The 14,738-nt window shown below is 51.7% G+C and overlaps 6 protein-coding genes across 6 annotated transcripts; 3 read left to right on the top strand and 3 right to left on the bottom strand.

Annotated features, from left to right (window-relative positions):
- Positions 1-14: 14 nt before the first annotated feature.
- On the top strand, positions 15-2,102 carry M409DRAFT_65092 (uncharacterized protein; the record flags this gene model as incomplete). The annotated part of the gene is made up of 6 exons (XM_033816369.1): positions 15-82; positions 136-210; positions 269-976; positions 1,021-1,182; positions 1,235-1,777; positions 1,826-2,102. 6 exons carry the CDS (start codon positions 15-17, stop codon positions 2,100-2,102), a joined length of 1,833 nt encoding a protein of 610 aa, XP_033670312.1.
- Positions 2,103-2,576: 474 nt separating this feature from the next.
- On the top strand, positions 2,577-4,296 carry M409DRAFT_65091 (uncharacterized protein; the record flags this gene model as incomplete). The annotated part of the gene is made up of 6 exons (XM_033816368.1): positions 2,577-2,780; positions 2,829-2,873; positions 2,926-3,181; positions 3,234-3,604; positions 3,658-3,756; positions 3,814-4,296. 6 exons carry the CDS (start codon positions 2,577-2,579, stop codon positions 4,294-4,296), a joined length of 1,458 nt encoding a protein of 485 aa, XP_033670311.1.
- Positions 4,297-4,347: 51 nt separating this feature from the next.
- On the bottom strand, positions 4,348-5,848 carry M409DRAFT_65090 (uncharacterized protein; the record flags this gene model as incomplete). The annotated part of the gene is made up of 2 exons (XM_033816367.1): positions 4,348-5,216; positions 5,263-5,848. The coding sequence occupies 2 exons, from the start codon at positions 5,846-5,848 to the stop codon at positions 4,348-4,350; spliced, it is 1,455 nt and encodes a 484-aa protein (XP_033670310.1).
- An 848-nt stretch (positions 5,849-6,696) lies between these two features.
- On the bottom strand, positions 6,697-9,587 carry M409DRAFT_20639 (uncharacterized protein; the record flags this gene model as incomplete). The annotated part of the gene is made up of 12 exons (XM_033805479.1): positions 6,697-7,091; positions 7,166-7,195; positions 7,246-7,323; positions 7,374-7,416; positions 7,469-7,530; positions 7,636-7,643; positions 7,696-7,888; positions 7,949-8,111; positions 8,169-8,241; positions 8,301-8,449; positions 8,502-9,418; positions 9,464-9,587. 12 exons carry the CDS (start codon positions 9,585-9,587, stop codon positions 6,697-6,699), a joined length of 2,235 nt encoding a protein of 744 aa, XP_033670309.1.
- Positions 9,588-9,990: 403 nt separating this feature from the next.
- On the bottom strand, positions 9,991-10,932 carry M409DRAFT_52661 (uncharacterized protein; the record flags this gene model as incomplete). The annotated part of the gene is made up of 1 exon (XM_033812140.1): positions 9,991-10,932. The coding sequence occupies one exon, from the start codon at positions 10,930-10,932 to the stop codon at positions 9,991-9,993; it is 942 nt and encodes a 313-aa protein (XP_033670308.1).
- A 519-nt stretch (positions 10,933-11,451) lies between these two features.
- On the top strand, positions 11,452-13,128 carry M409DRAFT_52660 (uncharacterized protein; the record flags this gene model as incomplete). Its single annotated transcript, XM_033812139.1, has 3 exons — positions 11,452-11,790; positions 11,845-12,259; positions 12,308-13,128. 3 exons carry the CDS (start codon positions 11,452-11,454, stop codon positions 13,126-13,128), a joined length of 1,575 nt encoding a protein of 524 aa, XP_033670307.1.
- Positions 13,129-14,738: the final 1,610 nt, after the last annotated feature.

Here is a 14,738-nt window from a genome sequence, read left to right as displayed (position 1 = left end):
CGTGGCTGGCCAAGATGCAACCAGCTCGCAAGCGACAGCGAACCACTCATGCTTGCGACTTCTGCCGAACTCGCAAGACGAGGTATGCCAATGCTTCAGCACCAAAATAGCCAAGAGTTGACCACCGTGAAACAGATGTGACGGTAATCAGCCATGCGAAACTTGCACCACTCTCCAGCAGGAGTGTCTTTTTGGCTCTGAGCCCAACACGTGAGTCTTCCTTGGAGGTGAACACTGGATCTGCCTTCGATTGATTAATATGTTGCAGCAAAGGGAAGAGCGACTTAATCCTTGAGAGCGTGTTACGAGTAGAACAAGCCCTGCAAGATCTCAACCAGAACATATCCAGGAACAGTACCCAAAACGATCATGGGGTACCACCGCCTATCCCAAGCGCAGCGTCGCTGACCACGCCAGCCACGCACCCCGGCGACTCGGCCCATGAAGGGAATGAAGTCGAAAATGCAGTCCTCGATTCCATGCACACTTCGACGACCGAGGCTGTACTCCAGTGGCCACACTTTGATGAGTTTCCTTCGTTGAGAGACAATTACGTCTCCATCTTCCAGCTCGAGCACCAACGGACCCCTCTGGAGTTGGCCAACACAACGATGCAGCCTTACATCGGAGATGAGGAAACGGATGATCTGATGTTTGCATTTGAACAGAACATCAACTTCTGGTATCCGACGATGTCCCAAGATCAACTGGATGACGTTCGAAAAGCTATGCACGGAGATTCGATCCAGGCAGATTCGGTCGATGGATGCCTCACACTGCTGACCTTGGCCCTGGGATGTGCAAGTCAGATTGCTGCCGGTCTGGTCTCGAAGACTGAAATGTCGACTGTGGAAAGTCGAATAAGGAGCTCGCGGCGAAAGTTGGGAAATATGTTCTTCTCGAGTGCCTTGAAGAGGATTTTCGCAGCGCATATGGAGGTCAGCCCCAAGGCTGCTCAGTGCCTCTTATTCACAGCGTAAGTACAATGGCGTTTCACTGTGATTTGAATTGACGGAATAGGTTGTACTTTGCGTCCCTCACGCGACCTCTTCAAGCTCGGGAGTACTTGACCGCTGCGTGCTCGAAGTGTCTTCTGCTCGTCTCATACCTGCCCGATGATGAAGACCAAACGGGGCAAGAGCGAACCCGACGGGTCTTCTGGTCGTGTTATATTCTCGAAAGGTCAACTCGTCTTGATGATCTTCACTGGGACCGTCTGCTGACAATTGAGCAGCGACTATCTTGCTGAGCTCTCTGCATGTCCGCCGTCAGGCATCTCGAGGGTGGAATCGTTGGTATCTCTGCCGCAAACTTACAATACACATGCATCTCAAGATGAAGAAGAGCAAGCATCGCTCTACTTCCTCGCCTGTATTAGCATGAGGAGGCTTCTTAACCGCGTCCACCAGCTGTTGTACGCCCATGATACGGGCGCAGCTCAAGATATGTCCCGTTTCCCATATGTCGTGGCTGAGCTGAACCATCAGCTGGACGAATGGCGCGACGTTCTTCCAGGATACTTCTCGTTCACAGTCGACCTCGCGCCCGCAGCTAACGAGCGAGCTGCGTTCTTGAGACAGAGATACCTTACCTGCCGCAGTGTCATCTATCGACCGTACCTAATGTGGCTTCTTGGTCCAACGCCCAGCTCGGCAGTAAACGAGCAAGATGTACTTGCTAACTGTAAAATCTGCTTGGACTCTTGCGTGATGCATATTCTAAATCTGGGGAGCTTTGCACATACTTTGCTCGTTGACTCGTGGATCTGCTCGCTGTCGTGAGTTCATCCTTCTCTGTGACCCTCATAGTCCGCTGATGATGCTAGTATGGCCGGTGCAATGCTGCTTCTGCTCGCTGCGCATCGAGTTTCAGGACTACGGTCTCTGCTTGGCCCAGAACTGTACGGAACAGGAGAACATCTTCAGAGCTTGCTGGGCAGCTGGGCCTTTCAACTGCACACTTCCACATCACCAAGCGTCGTCCAGAGTATTCGCATAATCCGGGAAGCAGATAAGTTCATCAAGACCGCCGAATCGGATGGCTGGCAAGATCAGATTTGGCAGAGTTCGCGGAACCGGTTTCATGATGCGGCTTCATTGTGAGTGAGATGCTGGTGAAAGTGACCACTCAATCCGGGATACTCGCCTCTTGATGGCCATGGTTGCGAAGAATCAGCCTTCTAGCACAATGTATTGATGAAGGAGGTCTCTAACTTCGATGTCTCGATGAGTTTGTTGTGTGACCTGTTGATGGCAGCGCCGAGTCAACCCGAAAAGAGAAAAGGGGTTTCACTTGCGATGTCTCGGTTATCGGAGTAATGTTACGCCGGACTCCGCTTTCCCCAAAATGAAGAGGCACGGTATCCACTTGCCGACATACTACTGCACCTCCATCCATCAGTGCAACGTGACACGCCGATCCAGTCCAATACCCGACAGTCGCATGCGCGGTAAGATTGTTGAAGATTTCTCATCCTTGATCCCTCCATCCTCTTCCCCTCTCCCCCCATTTCCCCAGATCTTCTCCGCAAGATGGAAGAGCAGAAGCAGGAGGCGCTGCGTGTTGACGATGGCGAAATGGGCAAAGACCAGACCTTCAATCACGACCTCGAGACCGCCTCGTCCAAAGAGAAAGCCCCACATTCTGTTCACGAGGAAGACGCCAATGTGCCGTACGAGGGCAGAGGAACGGCAGCCGAGAGGCGACTGCTGTTCAAGCAGGATCTGCGAATAGTGCCGCTATCCGCCTTCATTTACCTCCTCTGCTCACTTGATCGTTCGGTATGTCAATCCAACTTAAAGATAGCAAATCAATACTTATATGAGTAGAACATAGGCAACGCAAAGGTGCTCAATGAGGACACCGGAAATGATGTGAGTGGCGACCTCTTTTCCAGATCATGCATTCACTAAGCGGTGAATACAGCTTCTCACGGAGACCCACATGACGAATTACCAATACACAATAGCTCTCATGGTGTTTTTGATCGCCTATGCAGTCTTTGAGGTGCCGTCAAACTACATGCTCAAGCGACTGAGTCCGAGCACGTGGATTGCATTTCTCATGCTCGCTTGGGGTGCTTTAACCATGGGCCTTGGTGGTACTCATTCATATGGAGATGTCACAGCTGTGCGTTTTCTGCTGGGGGCTTTCGAAGCTGGGCTATTCCCTGGCCTCGTCTGTAAGATGTTCCCTGAAGCAGACTCGTGTTCTCTGACACTGATATGTTGCAGACTTTCTGACATTCTGGTACCGTACTGAAGAGCGCTCCATCCGAGTTGCTCTTATCCTGGCTTCTGCAACCTTGGCCGGTGCTTTTGGTGGCGCCATCGCCTATGGCGTAGGACACATGAACGGGACCGCTGGTCTATCTGCTTGGAGGTGGCTTCTCATCCTTGAAGGCCTGCCATCTATTGTGTCTGCGTTTTTAGTGTACTTCATCTTGCCCGACTATCCCGAGACGGCAAGATGGCTATCTACTGATGAGAAAGCTCTTGCAACAGAGCGCTTGAAAGTGGAAGGCTCTCATGGCCATACTGGACATATGACTTGGCAAGACGCCAAGGAAACGCTTACGGATTGGCGCTTGTATGGGCATTACGCTGTAAGATTTCCTAAACCTCGTGTATGAGACACGAACTGACTGCTGCTCGCAAGGTCTACTTTGGCATCTCAGCCCCTTTCTCGTCCCTCTCGCTGTTCACACCAACCATAACTGCAGGTTTAGGATACAGCGGTCTTCGCGCTCAGCTCATGGTAAGAATGAATCACCCCGTGCAACGAGAGTGTCACTGATCAAGACTTCTTACTCAGACCGTACCGCCTTACGCTGTTGCTTATGTCGTAACTCTGGCCGTGTCCTGGTCTGCCGATCACTTCAACCGCCGTGGTCTTCACAGCGCTGTCTTCGCCACTATAGGTGCTGTCGGCTTCCTCGCATCAGCAGTCCTACCACCAGATGCCTACAGTCATCGCTATGGCTGTTTGATCGTGGCCGCTTCTGGAGCATTTGCGTGCATTCCTCCTCTTCTTGGCTGGCTCAGTAGCAACTTGTTCAGCACAGCGAGCATTGGGCTAGCCATTGCGATCAACATCTCTACTGGAGCACCAGGCCAAATCTTGGGCGTGTGGATATACAAGGCTGATGAAAAATCCAAGGGCTACCCAACTGGGCACTGGACCAACGCTGCCTTGTTATTCTTCGTTGCCGCCGGCTGCGCGGCGCTGATTCTCTTCTACCACTCAAAGAACAAGGCAATAAGGAGGAATGGCGGTGCAAGACTTTATAAATACTGATTCATACAGATTCCGCTAACAACAATCGAGGGCCAACTCCTCTTCGAAGATTTAGACCGTCATCCATTCCGTGATCTTCCCTTCAGTGAGGTTCACTCCCTTATTGAACCGATTCTCAGGATCGTACCTCCTCTTCACCTGCTTGAGCTTCTCATAGTTCGGACCATACACCTCTTTCAGGTCGCTCCAGTCGTGTAAGAACCCAGCGTGCCATTCGCCGGTATATGCATCCTTTGCAATCTCCTTCCCAGCTTGGCTCATGCGCAACATGGCCAACTCCCTACTATCGCCACCAGCCTTTGTCTTCGACTTCGGCGGACACCCAAGCTGGGTCTGCAATACATGCCTTTGCCCTCTACCATGCGGGAAGGCCGTTGTCTCAGGGCCAGACGTGGAATTGAACGAAGCCTCCTGCATGAACTCTAACAGCACCACGCTTCCAGCCCCAAACCCGGGATGCAACTCATAAGTCTCTTCATACCACTTCCACATCCGGACCAGCATCTCCTCGTCAATCTCGCTAACCAACGGTGCAGCTAACCAAAATTCGTTCCTTCCTTGGAAGGCTTTGAATGTGTCGTTCAACGCATTCACTCCCGTCAGAGTCGTCTCCATTGCTACGGCTTCTTGTGCACCGGTAACTTTCCAAGCCCATCCAAACCCTTCCTCTGATCGAGCGTGCGCTTCGCCACGGAAGTCGATCGGCATGAGGATGATGCCGGGTTTCGAACCTTGGTCTGTCTGACCGGCCCCCAAACCTTGATTCATAATGTGCATGGCGATCTTTGGGTCTGATGGTCGTTTGTCGAAAGCTGCCAGAGCTTTGGAAACTTCGTGGAGGGAAGAGTAGGGTACGAGTATCACGCCGCAGAAGATTTTCGAGGGGACTTTATAGGCCTTGAGTTTTAGACGGGTCACCACTGCGAGGGTCAGTCTTCTATCTCCTTCTGTGTGTGCTTGACTCACCCCCGAAGTTCCCACCACCTCCTCTTAAAGCCCACATCAAGTCCGGATCTTCCTTGACCGCCCATCTACAATTCCCATCACCAGTCACAACCTCGGCGTCAAGCCAATTCTGCGGATCAGAAATCAATCCGTATTCGTGGCTTAACCAGCTCAGACCTCCCACCAACGGACCACCAGTGACGCCGACCCAAGTACATCTTGCACCAACGCAGCCGTAGCCGTCCGTCTTCTGATCCATCAACTGGTCCAACTCTCCCCACGATAGTCCTGCACCAGCAACCACAGTCTCGTCTTCGGGAAAGAATTCCAACTCCTTGAATCCATGCATGGACAGCACAATGTCCGTCGCAGAAGCACCTCCTGTGCCAGTGTTGCGGACGCAGAAATCAATAGATTTGTGAGAGTAAAGGTATTTCACGACTGCTTGCATCGTCTCGATATCCTGTGGTTCGTTCGCAAATTGGGGGTTTCGATCCGCCCAGATCGACCATGGAGCTGCTTTGTCTGGAAAGACGGCATCGTTGCGAGAGTAGAGATTTGGACAGAGTTGGCGGAGTTCTTCAATCTCGTCGTTGGTTATGGACATCCTTTCGATGTACTCTGCTTCTCCTAGGAGTCTCTTTTCTCTTGTGCGATATCACGTTCCACAGATATTGTCGACTTGTCAATGAATCGTCTCGAATCTATCCACTCTACGAAGTAGCCCTCCGAAACATACGAGTTTATGTACCCTCCGTCAGCCTCAAAGCCCTCGATCCAACAAGGCTCACAGCACCATCCTCGGCTTCCCATTGGACGCCGTCCATTCCAACAAGCGTACTTTGCCTCAGCCCCCAGGAATCGCAAGGTCTACCTAACAAGTAAGCACGTCACCGCTCAGAGACTCCTGGGCGACTGTCCATAGGAAGCCTAGTTGAAGGATCGGTTCCTGCAGTAGTAAGAACTTGGCCTCCTCGTTTAAAGCTATACGCCGTATACTACTCCTTCTGTGCGGGATAAGCGAGTTTTCGGACCGTATACGATTATTTTGGCCTGCTTTGAAATGTGATGTAATTATCATCCTAAGCAGAATCTGACAGAGACTAATGTGTCTTCTCGTCAACTGCACCCTCTGTTCCCTCGAGGTCACTATGCAGCTTCCATCCGTAATCCATGCCCGGATCGTTGAACCTCGCTTTCATATCCAGCTCTCCGATCACCGCCGCATCCTCTTCTCTACCGTAGATTCTCCGTCATGCTAGAGCGACAATGGAGGCGAGACGAGACTCAGGACATGCACATCAAGGAGTCGTCTCTTATATGCCGGGGGTTGGGCGACTGAGGCTTAATGCGAGCGAGCCTTTCAAACTTAATGGAGTCATCGTTACTGTATTACTGATTAAGATATCTTCCAGTGTCCTAATAGTGTGTCGAAGCTACTTCGTACTGCGTGCATCATCTGTCCCCTTTCTGCCTTGCAATCTCCTCCTCCGTCTGCCCATCACGAATCTCATCAATGTAACGATCAAACTTCTGACTAACATTAATCGCCCTCTTCAAGTCCTTCAGACTTAGAGGGTTGCCCTGAAATCGTGCCAGCTGTCTTGCAGTGTTGATCGCATTCCGAATTTGTCTCCCATTCATTTCAGTTTTCGCCAGCATCTCGATTTGTAGGAATATGTCGTCGAAGTGCATGGCTTCCTTTACAGATTGGAGTTTGTGGATGAAGTTGGTCCAGATTGCGATTCGTTGGGCGACGGTCAATGGTCGGTATGGCAGAGCGAGTTGGACACGGGACTTGAAAGCTTCGTCGAACTGGCCGACGCGGTTGCTTGTCAGGATGAGGATGCCTGTTAGGATGTCAACCGTCAATTCCTGCTCATTGAGTCACGGCCTGAGGTTAATCTCAACCGACTCGACTTACCATCGTAATACTCAACAGCACGGAGGAATACTGTCTCGACATTAGCAAGAACATAAGTGCAGCCAAGAGAAGAGGATTACCCGAGACCAATGCATTCCGCTCAAGGTTGTCGAGTGAGCGTTCTTCGAGGAAGACGTCTGCCTCGTCAAGAAGGACGACTATTTGCGTTATCCAATCCTTCAGTACTCGAAGCCACAGGGGAACTCACCACAGCCCCATCGTCGACCGAGAGTAAATACTGATTCGAGATACTGGTTTGCATTAGCCGCTTTGGTTCGAAATTGGCCTTTACAGGCGGAATACCTCTTCGACTTGCACAGGGCTAGTCCCTACGTCGCCACATGTTACTCGATAAAGCGGCTTCTCTGCAATTTCAGCTACACTACAAAGTGTATTCGTCAGTTGTCTCAGTATCAACTCCAGAGGTTTCTCTCAAACTTGCCTTTCTGCGGTCAATGTTTTTCCCGTACCAGGCGCCCTGGCCGTAGTTAGTCTCGCAGGCCACATCGCAACTTTAGCTGAGCACGAACCCGTGGAGCAACAGAACCAACCCATTACCTTTCCCATCAACGAAATCTATTCCTTCATCTGACTGGATCTTGTTCTGGACTAACGCCCTGATCAACTGCTTCGTATCGCCGTCATCGTCATCTGCAATGACCAGATCTTTGAAAGCCTGCTTGTTCCAGACGACCGGTTTGATGTCGTCGACTCGAAGGTTCACTATTCCAGCCTTCTATTAGTGAACGGATGCAAGTCTGCTAAAATGGGATCAATCCATACCCCAGCATTTGTCAGACATTCGAAAACCCTGTATCATCGGCGGAAGTCTGAGGATAAAGTCTTCATCTTCGGCACGACTCGCCTCGACCTCTTCGTCTTCGACTTTCTCATCGCCGTGTAACATGTAGTATGCCTTGACATCGACCATGTATCGAACCTCAGCCTAATAGGTAGTTAGTCTATCAAGTCTCGACATAGTGTGGCCGTATGTGTGGGATACCAATTCTCTTTCTGTCTCGCCATGGCTTGTTGCACAGGTGACGTACTGCTGCGAACGACACCAATGGAACCGCCTGCCACGCGTGAGAAGTGACTCTCGACTTGCAGAGTCTAGAAATCGTATTGGGTATACCGCAAGACCGTCGATCCTCGCAGGGGATTTGGGCCTTCTAGGAACTTTCGGCCTGAAGTCCAGTTCTTTGCTGTGAAATTCCCCGTCAAATACCAGCGTAGTCCCTTGAAGTTCCCAAAACGCATCTCTCTCGGTGCTCGAATGCCCAACTATCACAGACGTCTGCATTGAGACTACTGTCTCGTGGCTTTCCTGAGATACCAGGAGATCGTTTGGCTTGAAGAGGTATGGCATGAGGTCGGAGGTCACAAGTCCCTGGGCGAAATGATCTGCTGCCTTGCGGCGCATATCGAGCGATTGACTCTCGAGATAATTCAAGAGTTGCCTTAAGGGTAGAGCTCGATCTTGAGCACAGCTTCTCAAGAAAGCACCGATGTCGTTTTCAAAGTGATCCATCCAGACATGGGGCTCCGCAAGTCGGTTGTTAGCAAAGACGCCGGAATTGTGGTAGATTTCAAGCCCTGTGTTCGACTTGAACAGGCTTTGAAGAGTATGCTGCAACTTCTCATCCAGAACATGGACCTCCTCGTGGCTGGCTTTGGGAACGGGTCCCTTAAGCCTTGCCACATGCTTGCCGCACGCATACGACTTGTATACCACGAATGGTACATCGATTTGCGATTCTTCCCAGGCGATCTCATTGGGCACTCGTCGAAGCGATTGGACGTGCTGATGGTTATACGTTCCGTCTTCAATGATGATCGGGGAGTCTCGGAAGGTGTACACAGTATCGTCTTCAACACATTTGATGCGGTAAAGGACGGGATATGGCAGAGGCCCATCCGTCGCACTGGCTCGTTCTCGAAGCTCAGAATTTTCAGCCTGTAGCCTTGCGTTGTCTCGGAGAAGCGCAGAAAAGTCGTAGGGATCTGGCACCGTTGACCGTGAGTCTTCGAGCTGTGAGGGTGCCGTGGCTACGCCAGACATGACGGACTGATATTGCTCGTATGTCGATTCGTCTGCCACGTCGATCAAGACTTCTGAGTCAGGTGTTGGAGCTTCACTGTACTTCTTGGACGAGCTGTGCGGTCTTGAAACGTCTTCATGTCGGCCCACATGCTCCTCGAGAGGTTGGTAAGTGACTTCGGTCCGGGGGCTCTTGACACTTTTCGGTGGCTCTGCGCTATCAGCCCGGTCACGTTGGAATATTGATGTTCACTCACGGTCCTCGGCGGCAGCAAACCGTTTCCTTGAGTACCCCGATCCGTTCAGGCCTTCATGGTCATGTACGCGCTGCTCCTCTTCCGCCGTAGGAGAGTCCCAGAGATCAGACATGGGACGGTCCATGCTGGCAGACGGAATCGTGAGTGGGCGGTAATGGCTTGGTGACGCGAGGTCGATCGAGGCTCTTATCCGCAGAAAGGTGAGCTTTGTATGCAGGTGGGCGTGTTCCAGCTCGCTTGTGGGTACCGCAGCTCAGCCTCACTCGAGGAGGTAGAACTACTGCACGATGTACGCAATAGATACGTGGCGTTCGTTGCTGGAGCCAAAAGTCATAATGTGCTCTCTCTCGAGCAAGCAATACAGCACCAAGCCCGCGACATTGAACCCAGGCTCTTGGAACACTAGGATCGACAGGAAAAACTTAATCTACATTCAATTTCCGAGTTTCACGAGTGAGAAATGGTGCTCTTCAGAGTCTTGGCCGAAGTTATGGTGCCACCTTGATTGCAATCGAACTGTACGGCATTCAGTGATTGCCTGCTGCTTTCCGCTCATGCTGTCTGCTGCCAACGAACACTCGGCATAAGAGTGCCTCTTCTCTTTCGACCTGACTGGCTGTGTCGTCTTTTGAAATTGTCCTATGCACGGAGCCCGGAATGGCTTTGGAAAATCTCTCGTGGATAAGTAATTGTGCCTTTGCTGCAGGACTAGAAGTAAGAGGTCCGGGGCCGCTGCCGTCTTTCTGCTTGCCTTTCTTATTGCTGCCGCCGAAGGATGCGAAGGGGTCCGGATCAGGCATCGGGCCTGGCATCGGGCCTGGCATTGGGTCTGGCATTGGGTCTGGCATTGGGCTTCGCATTGGGCTTGGATCCTCCATTGGCCACAAGTGCATGGTGATCTCCCAATCAGGCTGAACCATTGTGTCCCAGACTTGCGGCAAGATGATCTCGCCGTCTGGGCCTGTAAGGTCATAGTGGCCTTGGTGAACGTGATCTCCAATAACATCGACATGTAAGAAGGCCTGTTTAATCAGAGTCTCCATGCCTTTCCATGTCTTGCAGATCCGCCACGGAAAACTAAACTTCCTGCCCACTGCATCTTTGAACTTGATAGGCGGCTTTGCCGAGTCTGGGTCGTCCTTCCTCTTTTGTTCTTCTCTTGTCTTCTGCCTCTCTCCCTTTTTCTTGTCAATGTCCTGCTGCAACGCCCGAAGCGCCTGCGCATTCGCACTAGCATCATCGTCCGAGCTTGGACTGACTGTCTCTGACGATGCCCGGCTAACCGAAGGGTCGAATGGATTACGGCTTGCAGTCTTGACGAGTTTGGTCGCTGGGCTTCCGTCCTCACGTTGCTTATAACCCTTCGAACCCAGAGCTGCATGCCGCCTCTTTCCCAAAGCCAAATGTATGCCACTTGTACGGCCTGGCACTGTTCCGCCCTGGCCGTTCTTGTACGCTGATGACAGCATGCCGAGAGCCAACTGAGGCCTTGCCAAAAGGGTACTTGTTTTTCTCTGGAACACAAACGGCTTAGTCGCGGCCGTACATGATCTTTCGAGGTCCTTAAGCACGGGAAGAGAAGGCGGGCTTGGGGACCACGAGCCGTGTGCCGCCGTCGCAATCGTGGAGAAGTTGAGACGGTCTGATTACTTCCACCACGAAGGACGCGGGGAGTGATCGAGCTCTCGACTGATGCAAGGTCAGTAGTACACCCACAGGTTTGTGCGAGGCGACTGTAATGTCGCGAGCAACATGAAGAATGCAGTTGGCAGTCCGGTCGTGCAGGCCCACAGCCACTACGTGCATGAATCGTCTGCAGCTCTCATGCAACCCATCTGCCAGCGGCAGTGCAGCTCAGCCCCATCGACGACCAGAAAATGTAGCCGACTACCCTCATGCTCTGGCGCTGAAGAGTCATGACTGCCAACGGAAAGCAAAAGGAGAAATGCTCGATATAGAGTGAAGTCAAACAGTAGTGAGGTCAAAGCATGAAGACCGGTACGCCGTCTCCTGGCGGCCCGCCGCCGACGTCGCTCTCGACAGCGACATGCGCTTTCCAGGACGCCCTTGAGCTCCTTTGCAACCAACAACCTGCTGGAGGTCATCTCGAAGCGTGGCTCAAAGACAAATATACCCAAGCTGATGTCGAGAAGTCAATTGAGGAAGCAAAATGTCTGTACGAAGCCCGCTCCAACAGCAAGGCCCGAACATGGCTGGGCAAGCTCTCCAGTGGCATCCTAAGCTATGGCAAGGTGATGGACATGCTAGCCCAACATCATCCCGAATATGTCTCCCTGGCTTGGGGAACTACTAAGCTCTTGTTCATTGTAAGTCAGCAGACGATATTCGTGATGTTGTGAGACTGATCTGTCTTCCAAAAGCTCTTCCAACACCATGACGAACTAGTCACCGAACTGGCGAAATCAATGGCCGAGATATCGGATATGCTGCCTCGCACGAACCAGTACCTCGCCATATACAACAGCCCTGTACTCCTGAAAAAAGCAGAGACATTGTTCGGCCTTATAATTCAGCACTTCCATGCTATGATCAAGTTCTATCGAGAAGGCCGACTGAAGCACGCATGGAAGGCCTTTATTCACCCTTACAGCCTTCGCTTCAAAGCTCTCAAGGACGAGATCGATCAGTGCTCGCGATCGATTGATCTTTGTGCGTTGGCGTCGCTTCACGTGAATGTTCACGCCATTGGCAAGGACCAGATAGGACTCAATGACAAAGTCGATCTGATCGACGAGAAGCTCAGTCTTCTGATGTCGAGAATCTTACAGATACAGAGTAAGTATCCCATCAGGTTGAACCAGACTCTTCCTAACGTTCTCGTAGATGACACTGCTCTGCTCCCGTCAATGAGCATCTCCCAGAACCGGCTCGAAATGTCCGACATGATGGCCATGACATCCGCCTCACAACTCAGTCCGCCAACAGAAGTCCTGCGACATCGCCTTTCTTTCTCCCGACGAAACATGGCACGTTATAAGATAGGTCTCAAGACTATATGGTCTGCCCCCGCCCTAAGAGCCTGGAGCACATCACCAAATTCCAGGGCGATCATGGTCCAAGGCTCCTGGTTTTCCCGAAACGAGACCAACGCGATGGGAACGCATATGACTGAATTCGTGCGCCAATCAGACTGCACTTGTCTATGGGCCTTGCAACACATGACGGAGTCCAAGAAGACCAAGGGGACCTGGACGCAGGTCTTGAAGTACCTCGCCATGCAAGCTCTGCAGCGCAATAGCGATGCTATCTCGAAGAGCCTGAACAACGACTTCAACTCACTGGTCGTTGCGAGCGCAGTCAGCGACCAGCAATGGGAAGCGATCCTGCTTCGAGCTTTGAGCGGATCCGGTGCTGCTTATTTGGTGATCGACCTCGCGGTACTGGAAGCTTTAGAGTTGACCGAGTTGGAGGCCATATTGCAGAGTGTCGTCCGCTTGACGTCGGCCAGCAGCAACGAACCCGGCAGTAGCACCGTCAAAATCGCTATTCTGGGATCTGCAAGGATGAATACTGCTTCCTTAACCGGGTTTCATAGACTGGAGATGGATCGCTTTCTTCGGCGTGGACGAAACGTCGGACAAGGCCGGCATACGAATGCTGCCAAAGGTCGGGTCCCGTTGAAATTCCATGTCTCCAAAACTTAACATTTGAGTCGGTCAAACACCCATCCACACAACCTCCGCCATGACTTCTCCGCCTCAACCCATGCCTTGAAATTCTTCAAAAAGGGACACTTCCTCTTCAAACTCTGCATGACGACTCAGGATGCGCCGGCATCGTTCAATCTTCATCAATATCCTATCTTTTCTCCTCCAACTGCGCACTGGACGGTTTTGGCGACAATCTGCAGTAATCATCGAAGGAGTCATTATTGGTCTCGATATCATCGAGTCAAAGATCTTGAGAGGAAAGGAGTCACCAAGGCAGGATTCATCCTCAAGACGGGAGCGTTCCCATCATCAGGGTCAGGACGGGATGATGGGATGTCCCAAATCGATATATCTGCAAGTCCCCGCAGACCACTCACCCACCTTTTCAAGATGACCGTTTTATGACGAAGATAGAAAGGAAGACTTCATCCTCGCCCATTTTTGCGTGGGCCACCAAGCCTCCCATCTTTCCCATAGATGGATCACGAGTCAGAATGAAGCCCGTGCAGGCACGGCGACTGAATGAGGGACGACTTTAGTCAATGATAGCTATTATGAGACACTCTATTGAAAATGATGTGATTTTTCATTTGTCGTTGTGTTTTAGAGCAAGGCTGAAATGAAAGCGAACGTTTGGAACGAAGTTTCACAGGCCAGCTTGCGGGGGATCCGTGCAAGGGATAAGGCGTCACTATCTCATCCACTCAAGCATGCTCCGAAGCGTTCACGCTGTGAATACAGTGCTTTCCGTGGCCCATGAGTGCGAGATAGATCAATGGAACACAGGCATTTCTGAAGCGCAAGGCAAGGCACGTCGTTCAGGGAGGATTATTCTTGTTGAAGACGCAGAAGGCAGAGAATTTGGCTGCCTCTACACTGTAGCGACGAAACAACTCGTGCCGCGTGGAGTTTGGACTTTCTCGTGGACGTTGTGATCGACTGTGGCAGCATGCCGGATCATGAATGCTTCGTATCGTCTCCGACCGGGGAGATGAACTGCAAAACTGTTCCTCCACAGATTTCGGCACTGAATCTTCGATGCCGGATACGTTATACGTTCGCCGCTCTCACAACATTGGATCTTCCATGAACGATCCGTCGCAAATGCTCTTCCCAAGCATCCCCGCGACCTTGGGTTCGTCAAAGTCGTCAAGTGGGTTAACGACGGCGTAGTCACTAGGGTTGGCGTGGAGATAATTTATTCTTGCTGCAAGTGCCTACACATCTTTCCCCGTGCTTCCACATCAACCGCGCTGTCGTGGTCGATATGACCACCGGTCTGGTGTCTCTCGAGCATGCAGGGCAAATTGTTCTGCTGCCATCGATACCACATGTCAATGTGCGTAGCGCCAGGTCACTGGTTCATTGGCAAGTCGACGTCGAACAAGAACACGGATCGGTGCCGCCCAGGTGAAGACAGCTTCGTCCCTGACGTTGACCTTTGTGGAAACAACTTCTACCCTCACCGCCGAAACTACATGTACGGCCACCAAGATGAACATGAGCTGTTGGGAATCCCACCCAATCGTTCAGGCGCTGCGAATTTTGATCTCATTCCACGTGGACACGATGGTTGCGACCGATCATTCAAGAACGCCAGCAAG

The sequence above is a fragment of the Zasmidium cellare genome (assembly GCF_010093935.1).
Source record: "Zasmidium cellare ATCC 36951 unplaced genomic scaffold M409scaffold_10, whole genome shotgun sequence".
Lineage (NCBI taxonomy): Eukaryota > Fungi > Ascomycota > Dothideomycetes > Mycosphaerellales > Mycosphaerellaceae > Zasmidium > Zasmidium cellare.
This window is presented reverse-complemented; position numbering and strand designations above follow the sequence as displayed.